Source organism: Amia ocellicauda, chromosome 1 (assembly GCF_036373705.1).
Source record: "Amia ocellicauda isolate fAmiCal2 chromosome 1, fAmiCal2.hap1, whole genome shotgun sequence".
NCBI classification, from domain to species: Eukaryota; Metazoa; Chordata; class Actinopteri; order Amiiformes; family Amiidae; genus Amia; species Amia ocellicauda.
The window spans coordinates 58,433,208-58,445,403 of record NC_089850.1 but is presented as its reverse complement, the minus strand read 5'-3'; the positions used below and the strand labels follow the sequence as shown (position 1 = coordinate 58,445,403).

The window sequence follows — 12,196 nt, the reverse complement described above, 5'->3', positions numbered from 1 at the left end:
GGCCCCAACAGGAAGTCACACCACTGGCGTTGGCTGTTACTGCGCTGCTATTTAAAAGAAAGAGCTCTCACAGTACTCAGAACTACATCTACCCACAATGCACCCTGTCCCAGAGCTGGGAGTGGAGCACAGGAGGCAGTGCTTTACACAGAGAGTGGCGGGTGTCTGGAAACTACAACATAAAATCACAGTCCTAAACTCAACTGTAATCTTCTCATCTTCCCGCAGGCCGCCTGACACACACTGATCTTGCCTCTCAGCTCGTCTCTGTGGCTGCTGATATTTAATCCATCATATTAGGCTCTTGCATAACACCCCCCGCCCCCACCCCCACCACGGCAAACAATCTCCCAGATAATCCCTGACTCCGGGACACAAAGACATTAGGACCGCAGCGCAGGGTGGATTAGCGCTTTGGTCGGGAGGAGAGAGAGCGGGGCATCATGGGAATCCCGCGCCCACACTGTCAACAATCGCGCCGCGGCAAGCTGGACTCACTCTGGGCCAGTCGGTCCGGTTGGGAAGTGAATGGCGATATTTCGGTCGAACCAGACACCTGAAATACGGGGGGACATTGCCTGGTATAAGATGTATCCTACTTCGATGTGTGATGTGATTAGTACAGGCTTTGGGTAAGTGAATTGAGTTGATTTTTCTTTCTAAATCTGTCTGGGAACATAAACCCTGTTTGCAGAAATCCATCTCGCCGAGGCCGATACAATGAGACTGAGGGTGAGATTATTTTGCCTAAATGACGTGTGAAACCGCAGGTGAGTATTTTGCAAAGCGGGATTAGTTTTCTTCTTTATTGTGAGGATGATGTTTCTTGTCACCCGTTTCCCCTCACACTACTATACAATGTCCTGCAATTGCACAACAAAAATACTAAAACTATAGCTGAGCCTCTCAGCGCACTAGACAAAGTCTCATGTCAAACCTTTCAATGACAAAGTATACTTCAGCACAGTGCACTACAGCCCCAGTATACTACAGCACAGTGCACCACAGCCCCAGTATACTACAGTACTGTCCACCACAGCCCCAGTATACTTCAGCACAGTGCACTACAGCCCCAGTATACTACAGCACAGTGCACCACAGCCCCAGTATACTACAGTACTGTCCACCACAGCCCCAGTATACTACAGCACTGTCCACCACAGCCCCAGTATACTACAGCACAGTGCACCACAGCCCCAGTATACTACAGCACTGTGCACCACAGCCCCAGTATACTACAGCACAGTGCACCACAGCCCCAGTATACTACAGCACAGTGCACCACAGCCCCAGTATACTACAGCACTGTCCACCACAGCCCCAGCATACTATAACACACTGCACCACAGCCCCAGTATACTACAGCACAGTGCACCACAGCCCCAGCATACTACAGTACTGTCCACCACAGCCCCAGCATACTACAACACACTGCACCACAGCCCCAGTATACTACAGTATTGTCCACCACAGCCCCAGTATACTACAGCACTGTCCACCACAGCCCCAGCATACTATAACACACTGCACCACAGCCCCAGTATACTACAGCACAGTGCACCACAGCCCCAGTATACTACAGTACTGTCCACCACAGCCCCAGCATACTACAACACACTGCACCACAGCCCCAGTATACTACAGTACTGTCCACCACAGCCCCAGCATACTACAACACACTGCACCACAGCCCCAGCATACTACAACACACTGCACCACAGCCCCAGCATACTACAGCACAGTGCACCACAGCCCCAGTATACTACAATACTGTCCACCACAGCCCCAGTATACTACAGTACTGTCCACCACAGCCCCAGCATACTACAACACACTGCACCACAGCCCCAGTATACTACAGCACTGTCCACCACAGCCCCAGCATACTACAACACACTGCACCACAGCCCCAGTATACTACAGCACAGTGCACCACAGCCCCAGTATACTACAGTATTGTCCACCACAGCCCCAGTATACTACAGCACTGTCCACCACAGCCCCAGTATACTACAGCACTGTCCACCACAGCCCCAGCATACTATAACACACTGCACTACAGCCCCAGTATACTACAGCACAGTGCACCACAGCCCCAGTATACTACAGTACTGTCCACCACAGCCCCAGCATACTACAACACACTGCACCACAGCCCCAGTATACTACAGTACTGTCCACCACAGCCCCAGCATACTACAACACACTGCACCACAGCCCCAGCATACTATAACACACTGCACTACAGCCCCAGTAAACTGCAAGTTTCACAAGCCCCTGTGCGGCCGCCGAGTAATTCACACAACGCAGATTAACGATCGGCTAATACAACTTAGTCCAGAGGTATGTGATATTCCTCGGAGAGCAAACAAAATGTGCAAAACAGACTGATCTTGTGCATCTGCAGACTCGTCAGTAACTACAAATCCACCGTCAGACATCTTCACCAGCGGTACAATTTTTTTCTTGTGCAAAATTACAATACGGTCTCGTCGGCGTTCATAACTTTCCCTCCCTGTGTTTTTACTGGAGGCGGTCATTTAAGAACTGGCAAGTCCAGCCCTCTGTTCTCTGGGTTTCGTCCTGGTGATAATTGTCAGTATACGGCTGACTTTCGACTGTGGTCTAAAGATTACAAGTTGAGCAAAATAAATGACACCCATCGGTGCAGAACAGCATGCGTACACTGCTGCGTGCGCTCGCTCAATGAAATGCCTTTTGATTGCGATGTCTTTGACTCCACGTTTAGCTCTCTCGATGTCTCTTTCAACGCATCAATGTATTCCATTCCCATTTTTTACCAATTGTAATTAGTTTATATTTTTCTCATTAGTCAAATCGCAATTTGCCGATTTCTTAATTGTGAATTCAATCACTAGGAGACTGCAGGGACACAGCAGATGAATTACAATTGAAAAAACAAGTCACATAACTACAGCACAGTGCACTACAGCCCCAGTATACTACAGCACTGTCTACCACAGCCCCAGGATACTACAGCACAGTGCACTACAGCCCCAGTATACTACAGCACAGTGCACTACAGCCCCAGTATACTACAGCACAGTGCACTACAGCCCCAGTATACTACAGCACTGTCTACCACAGCCCCAGGATACTACAGCACAGTGCACTACAGCCCCAGTATACTACAGCCCCAGTATACTACAACACTGTCCACCACAGCCCCAGTATACTACAGCACAGTGCACTACAGCCCCAGTATACTACAACACTGTCCACCACAGCCCCAGTATACTACAGCACAGTGCACTACAGCCCCAGTATACTACAACACTGTCCACCACAGCCCCAGTATACTACAGCACAGTACACTACAGCCCCTGTATACTACAGCACTGTCCACCACAGCCCCAGCATACTACAGCACAGTGCACTACAGCCCCTGTATACTACAACACTGTCCACCACAGCCCCAGCATACTACAGCACAGTGCACTACAGCCCCAGTATACTACAACACTGTCCACCACAGCCCCAGTATACTACAGCACAGTACACTACAGCCCCTGTATACTACAGCACTGTCCACCACAGCCCCAGCATACTACAGCACAGTGCACTACAGCCCCAGTATACTACAGCACAGTGCACTACAGCCCCAGTATACTACAGCACTGTCTACCACAGCCCCAGGATACTACAGCACAGTGCACTACAGCCCCAGTATACTACAGCCCCAGTATACTACAACACTGTCCACCACAGCCCCAGTATACTACAGCACAGTGCACTACAGCCCCAGTATACTACAACACTGTCCACCACAGCCCCAGTATACTACAGCACAGTGCACTACAGCCCCAGTATACTACAACACTGTCCACCACAGCCCCAGTATACTACAGCACAGTACACTACAGCCCCTGTATACTACAGCACTGTCCACCACAGCCCCAGCATACTACAGCACAGTGCACTACAGCCCCTGTATACTACAACACTGTCCACCACAGCCCCAGCATACTACAGCACAGTGCACTACAGCCCCAGTATACTACAACACTGTCCACCACAGCCCCAGTATACTACAGCACAGTACACTACAGCCCCTGTATACTACAGCACTGTCCACCACAGCCCCAGCATACTACAGCACAGTGCACTACAGCCCCTGTATACTACAGCACAGTGCACTACAGCCCCTGTATACTACAGCACAGTACACTACAGCCCCTGTATACTACAACACTGTCCACCACAGCCCCAGTATACTACAGCACAGTGCACTACAGCCCCTGTATACTACAGCACAGTACACTACAGCACAGTGCACCACAGCCCTGGACACTAACACAGAGCACTATAGCGCAGTACACTTTAACAGTGCACTACAGCCCCTTCTCAGTCCAAGTCCGCTGTGTCAGCATGTTCCATATATGGAGCTGGGTTTACCAGATTTTTGGAAACATTGTGTATAAATGGATGTCAAAGGATGGTCTAAACTCAGGGGCAGGGAGACAGTATTGCGTCTGTGTGTCGGGCCCGGCAATGCTGCACACAAGGCCTGCCTGCGAGCCTGCTCCCTTTTGTGCTTGGTGTTGTGTCCCCAGCCCCGTCATATTCGGTGAAGGAGATAATAGTTATGGTTGCTGTAAAATATTTAACTGCCTCCTCCCAAAGCTCAGCCAGCGGAAAACCTGTCCGCAGCGGACCACTCTCCCTCCTGTGTCTCTCTCCCTGTAGTTCACTTTGCTCTTCAGGAGAACTTCACAGGACAAGAGAGAGCCCCAGGCCGTCCCTCTCTCCCTCTCTCCCTCTCCCTCGCTCGCTCCCAGTTGGCTGCCTGTTTAATGGGCGCAGACACCACTACTGCAGCTCCAGATTAAAGTGCTCCATCATCCGTCGGCGGTCTCCAGCAGCACACTCAAGATAATAAGACGACGGCACAAATAAAAGCCATCCATTTCCTCTAATATCTTTCTCCATTCCCCAATCTTTCATTCTCGTTTTGCAATCTCTCTTATTTCCATTTGGCGTGCTCTCTCTCTCTCCCGGCCGCTCGGCTGTCTAATCCCCCGGAGAAAAGCAGACGAACAAATCATCCCATCTCCTTTCTTTTATTCTCCACTCTGCTTTCCTCTCCCATTCGCTTCCCCTGTTCCTCAGACTCTTGCACGCACACTCTCTCTCTCCATTTCATTTTCTTGTTCCCCCCCTCCTGTAAATCCCTTCTTCCTCAGTCTCTGTCCCACCCCCTCGTTATCTCTCCATCCTTCTCTGACCTTCATACTGTCTCTCTCTCCATCTCCGTCTCTCTCTCTATCTCTGCCTCTCGGTCCCACCCTCTCATTAGGTCTCCATCAGTCCTTGTCCCCCAGCTCACCTCGCTATCCCCCTCTCCATTTCCCTCCCCGGTCATTCGCTCCTTCCACTCTTCTCCCCTCCCTCCCTCCTCCTCTCTCTCTCTCCATTTCCAGAAATGGCGAGATATTGGTCACATGTCGCCATCACCCCAGACCACAGAATGAATTCACTCCAGTCCCAGAACGAGTGTTAAAGTCAGTCGCTCCTCTTGGGATCTCTACATTGATATCTATGGTGCGTCAGTCCAAAAATAGATGGACGAAGAGGGGTACACAGAGAGAGGAGACAGAGAAAGAGAAGGAGACTGAGACAGACGGAGAGAGAGACAGAAACAGGGAGAGAGACAGAGAGAGAGGGAGTGAGTGAGAGAAAGACAGAAGGAGTGAGATTTCAACCAAGAAAATAAAGCAATCCAAGTGTATTAAAAACATAAACACTAATAACGAACGCAGCAATAACGATGCTAACGACGCCGGTATTAATCGTGCTGAGGGCGGTGGGGGGGTGCTGGCTGCGCTGTGGGGACGCTCTCCAGCACAGGGCGCCGGTGCTGTGTCAGCGCTCCTCTCCCCCCCGCCCGGCCCAGAGCCTGTCAGCCCATTTCACAGCTCAGCACCCGCACTAATGGCTCCTCATCACATCACTCTGCACACTGTGTCACCGCACGGGAGGGAGAGAGAGAGAGAGAGAGAGAGAGAGACTGGGGCTGGGAGAGGTACAGAGAAGGAGTGCCTGGGGTGGCGGGGGAGAGAGGAACAACCACATACAGAGGAGAGGGGGAGATAGAGCTGAGGAAGAGGAGGGTCGGAGATAGAGAGGGAAGGAGGAAAGGAGAGACACAAGCAGTGTGCTGGCATTGGCAGGCTGTCACCGGGCTGCACAAATACGGCCGGCAAAACCAACACATAGACACACACGCTGCCAAGGTCAATTATGCGCCGGTTAATTGATTAATTAAGAAGCGAGGGAAGTGACTAAACGAGATCAGAACGACTCGTGGTTGACACCTCCAATCCCACAGAACCGCTCGACAGCCAAGCTCCCGGCCTTCCCTTCCCACCTCCCGCCTCCGATTGGCCCCTGGGGAAGCCGATCGGCAGCCTCACTCACCCAGGCACTTGTAGGGCACCACGATATGGGCGTGGCCCTTGCACTGCTTTTTCTCCTTTCTGCACCAGTTCTCGATGCGGATTGGCTGGTTGGCTTCCACAACGTTAGTGATCTGCAGCTCAGGGTACATCTGAGAGAGAGAGAGAGAGAGACGCACTCAATCAGATACTTTTCCCATCAATCCACAAAAAGCCCACAAGTTGATCCCACAGAGGAGCCAGCTGGTCCACAACAGACCATCCAGTTTATTACTTTGCAAGTCCAGATTTACGTATTACTGATGTGGATTTTGTTTCCAGTTTTAAAACCCCTGATTGCTAGAGTAAAACAAATCCCAATTAACAGATTAAAAAAATAAATAGGATAACGCAGAGATGGTAATAAAATGGATTTCACAGAGCTCTACCTGGCGCTACAATCCTCACGCCTTCGCCAGCTACCATCAAGCAAATTACAAACAACTTCAAACAGCACAGATCCCGTCTGTGCTTTGGCAACACCTGTCAAGGAAATCATGCCAAAAAAGCACCTTTGAAAGTGAAAGAACGGAGTCAGAGAGAGAGAGAGAGAGAGAGAGAGATGAAGGAAGGGAAGAGACAGGTATAGAGAAAGGTAATGTTTGTTTTGCATGTCACTATTCTTGTATCTGTACCCACTTGGGCACTAGTTGTCATATGTGTGTGTGCCTTCAGGCAGCTTTGAGCTTGACTTTGAGAAGGGGAACGAGAGAGAGAGAGAGAGAGAGAGAGAGAGAGAGGCACAGAGGGAGCAGGAACAAAAAGAGGAGTTGTTTCTCTTGTTTAGCATCGCAGTTTGAACTTGAGACAGGAAGAACGAGAGACAGTGACCAAGAGAGTGAGGGGAGGAGAGAGGGAGAGAGGGATGGAGAAGGAGATGGAGGTTTAGAGGCATGCACACACTCACAAACGGAGAGAGAGAGGATATTTATTCATGAATGAGGTAGGCTTCTACAATGCGCAGTGTAAAAGGCTCTTGATTGCACCGTGTGTGTCTGTGCATGTGTGTACGTGTGCGTGTGTGTGTGTGTGAGAGTGGAGCAGGAGAACAGCAATCAGACAGGAACACTCTGAAACTACCGGCGCAAAATTGAATTACACGGGCAAACTGAATCAGTCACGCAGGGCTGGTCACATGCCCACACTCGCATACACACGCACATAGACACAGACACACTCACTTAGGCACACACAGATACACACATACAGACGCACCAAGACGTATACAAATACAGAAACACACTCATACAGACACACACACACGCAATGCAGTCAAAATCCATCTACACTGTGCCTACAGGTTCAAAGACACACACTACCAGTACCAGCACACACACAATACTGTCTCTCTCTCTCTGGCTTTCAGAGGTGTGCCACATGAAATGTCTTCCCCTCCGAGTGTGTGTGTGTGTGTGTGTGTGTGTGTGCGTGTGTGCGTGTGTCACCCTGTCTCACCTCCTGGCAGTACTGCAGAACAGCCTCGTTGGTGCCCAGGCAGCTCTTGGTCCCGGACGGGTCGGGCTCCCAGCGGCCGGTCTGGATGTTCACGTGCATGTTCAGCTTACCACAGAACATGGCCACCTGCGGCTCGGCCACGGCGAACCCGGTGCCGGCGTTTGCCGCCAGAGCCTGCGGAGAGAGAGAGAGAGAGGGGTTAATATAGACACTGATGGACTGACGGACGCACAGACCCCATGATCTACCAAGTGAACGCGCTCGTTCTGTCATCAAGGGATGGAGGAGGCAGGGCTTCAGATTAGACTCCATATCAGTGTGTTGTGGTGTCAGTGTGTCAGAGTATCAGAGTGTCAGATTGTCAGTCACGCCATCCATCCCTGTCAGAGCGTCACAGGATCATAGCGCCACAGTGTTGCGCCCCAGTCCGGACAGCCGACGCCCCCCTGACACCCAGCTCCGCAGCATCATCTCCCCCCGTGGAAATTCCAGAATGCCCTTGATCCGACTCTGACACCGATCGGAGTATCAGACACAGACAGAGCAGGGGACCCCCGGCGGACACGCTAGTCTTCAGCGCAGGAGAATCCCCCTAGTGCAGCGCAACGCAGTACAGAGACTGATACACGGCGCAGTACCACTGGTCAGGGGAGGCTGATAGTGGTTTGAGGAGTGTCACAGGAGTTGCAGTTGCTCTCTTTCGTGCTAGGTGTTGCATTTTTTCAGATTTGTCTTCGGGAAAGACTCTGGGGCTTTTGGGTCAGGAGTCGTTTGCGGTCTCTCTCCTGGTCTCCCCCCATCTCTCTCCTTTAAGTGTGGGAATTATTTAAACTATGGCTTGACGTTTGTATATTATTGTAGCAAAGATTTTTCAATGTGAAAAATAAATAACTAAGTCTCTGTGAGGAAGTCGGCAGCAGTAACCTGGCTCTCTCTGGTTCCAGCTGTACAGTGCCACCCCCCCACCCCAGATACAAGGCTGCTGGCAAAGTCCGAGTCTCTCTCCCCTCCCTCTGTGTCAATCCAGCAGCAAAACAAGCTGCCGGACAATAGCGGCACAGTGAAACATTAACTACTCACAGGGCATTGTTATTTTACTGTGTCCCTCTCTCCCACCCCCTCCCCATGTCCTTCCTCCTCTGTGTTTCTGTATCGGAGCGGGGTGAACTGCACAGCCCTCCCCCTCTCTCTCGCTCTCTTCTGTTTCAGCTTCAAAGAAGAACAAAACAAACTTAAAATAGACCGTGAGATGGGGAGAGAGAGAGAGAGAGAGAGAGAGAGAGAGAGAGAGAGAGAGAGAAGGCAGGGGGGTAGAGGGTAGAGAAAAACAATTTCATGAAGCCTTGGTTTCTCATTTCCTGTAAATGTTTGTTTTGTATGCCCGTTATACTGTTTCTGTATCTGCTTTGGCAACAATTGCCCCACAGTCATGCCAATAAAGCACCTTTCAATTCAGCTGAATTGAATGGAATTGAATTGAGCTTGGGGAGAGAGAGAGAGAGAGGGAGAGGGAGGGAGAGGGAGAGGAGCAGAGGACTGAAAGCACAGCGAGGAATGTGGCGACAAAGAGAGCCATTCTTCTCTCGCAGAGCTCGTTAATTGGTGGGACTGAGGACAGAGGGGAGTAGGGCACTCTGGGAGCCATGGGAGGTGGGCGTCCCCGGGTCGTGCACTTCCAGGAGCCTCGTTCCCCTCCTCTTCTTCATTCGAGGTTCAAAGAGGAGTCACTCGCTCTGTTACTGAAACACCTGCCTAGCCCATCCTCCCTCCCAGGGGGCATCACCACGCTGCAACTGTGCCACCCTGTAAACACTGCATCTACCAGCACGCTCCGGCACCACGTCTCAGAGCGGCGAGTGCATCGACTCCGTGCTGGCTGGCAGTATTTGTCTGTTGTGTCCAGAGGACAAACATCAGAAGGCCTCTGACTCGCTATTATTGCACGGCCTTCTGGGCTGGGAGGCTTTCCCAGGACACAGGCCAGCCCGGCCTGGAGGACAATAGGCCGCTGTGTGACCGCCTCACTGGAGACACTGTGTTCCCAACCTCTCACCCCAGGGAACAATCTGCACTGGTGTTATGAAACACTGCGCACAAGCAACCACACACTACGACCTGACCACACCATGGAGAGAGAGAGTGAGAGAGAGAGAGAGAGAGAGAGAGCGGGAGGGCAAGATATGCTCTCAACCTTGAGAAAAAAGCAACTGAGGAGCTGACGGTTCCTGAGAGAGACGGTGAATTATGGAGAGAGAGAGAGAGAGAGAGAGAGAGGCAGAGAGAGGACACAGTGCGACTACAATGACCTCCTAGTCAATGTTTCACTTGGCTGCTATTGTCTCGCTGTTTGTTTTGCTGCTGAATCGAGAATGGGCCGCAGCCTTTCACAGCACACTGAGCAACACAAACAGCAAAGCTGCTCTGACGCTTGACGCTCGCTCACTCTCACACACACACAAACAGACAGAGACACAGACACATTCTCTGCGGCGCGTTGAGGACACTGGGATCGACAACAACGAGTCCAGCCCAGTGGCGAGTCCTGCGTGTTCACAGCGCCGTCTAATGCTGCCAGCTGGATTCCTCAGCCTTCAAGATCAGTGCTGAGATGGCGGGGGTCAGGGGAACGAGAGCAACCGGAATGGTGTCATGGATTAAAAAAATAAATACTAACAATAATAATAACAACAACAACAACGACGATAACGATAACCAGTCATTAGCAGACACTCTTCCCCAAAGGCAATTAGAGCGACAGACTACCAGACAGCAGGGCCTCAGTTAGTAGGCCTATGAAATATGTATCAATTGCTGGAAATTTGGTGGCATTTTGTTGCCGGCAAGGTCTGTGTGAATGGGGCAAGAAAACGATTGCCGGTTAGGCAGGGCTAGGAATGCCGGTTTATGATGCGTCACATCCTTGCGTTGTCCCGATTAGAAAAGGGGCGCATTTTCGTTTTTGGTCCAAAACACAACCAGGTTCAGCCACCTTTGACCAAGAACTCGTGACTGTGATCTTAATGAGAAACAGACCGGGTCGTTAGAAATGGCGGAGGAAGAAAAGAATGTAGTTGCAGCAATTTTGAGTGTTACTGATGAACCAACAGGTTGGTGACGTGTGTAATGCTAACTATTGTCACGCATGTCAGAAGTTATATACCAATAAATCATGCAAAATATAAATCTCTAGCCTAAAACGTGTTAGACTGCATTACAGAGACACTGATAGTAGTTTGTTTTGAGTTATTCGATTTTAAGGCAGTAATGTCAAACTTAAAAAAAAAAAAAATAAGTAGTTTTGAGCAATCAGTCAAATCGCAGATCTGCACACACAATGTCATGTCTTGCTTTTTTCTCATTTATTTTAGTTGATTTAACTTCGCTGCAGTATATGTCAAGACCCACACAATGCCTCATTACACAACCAAGAACTGAGAGCCGAGTCTCATACTGGGTTCACTGGTTCAGATGATCTGTGACAGCTGGGTCCAGTGACCACACACAAACACACACCATACAGCCTGATGACCTGCAACGTATCATTTGCATTTCCATACTGACTATTTGTTGTTTGAGAGGCTCGGTCCTGAGTACAAGCCGAACCGGCGCCCTGCTTAGAACCAATAGCCCAATAAACGCAATGGAAGGAAACTGGCAAAACCGGGAACCGTTGCCTGCATTTTGCCAGTATTCAGTGTGAAAGGGATTAGGGTGTTTCATGGTTACTCAGCGTCCAGCACAGTAAACCCCATCGAGGGCAGGTTCAACCCACAGGAAACTGCTGTAAAACTAGGGCAGAAGCACTGGACGAACCATCCTGTGGTGGATCTCGCAGATTAAATGAACACAGGGGCCTCAACGTCCCAGGCTGCTTTGCCTCTGTTTTGCATCCAGAAGAGCCACATTTGATTGCGTTCTGAACATGCAAAACACATGCGTCTCCCACCCACAGCGCGGCTTCCAGCGCAACGAGAGTGCCGATTCGCGCATCCAGATCCTCCCGGAGGTGTTCTATCCATGGGCTCAAGGTCCTGTGCTCCCTGAACCCGCTGCGCTCCACTCCCAGATCTGGGACAGGGTGCATTGTTGGTAGTGTTACAGGGGCCCCTCACTGTAAAACCAAATCAGTGCTGTCAGGGCCCTGTAAAACACACTATCCCAGAATGCACTTCAACTGCTGCCAGTGCCATTTACCTGCATTTTGACTTAATCCATGATATTGCTACTTAGTGACATGTACACTATGAATGCTAACACGTCACATGCCCTTGGCCTGCTCGATGCAC

At 50.6% G+C, this 12,196-nt stretch overlaps 1 protein-coding gene across 3 annotated transcripts in view; it reads right to left on the bottom strand.

The window, feature by feature from the left end:
* Positions 1-12,196, bottom strand: part of aplp2 (amyloid beta (A4) precursor-like protein 2) — a 46,886-nt gene that overhangs the window by 16,210 nt on the left and 18,480 nt on the right. For all 3 annotated transcript variants that reach the window (XM_066710975.1, XM_066710966.1, XM_066710983.1), the window contains exons 2-3: positions 7,911-8,084; positions 6,439-6,568 (exon numbers count right to left, since the gene is read on the bottom strand). In XM_066710975.1, the coding sequence (XP_066567072.1) occupies positions 6,439-6,568; positions 7,911-8,084 (304 nt within the window). The remainder of the gene's footprint in view (positions 1-6,438; positions 6,569-7,910; positions 8,085-12,196) is intronic.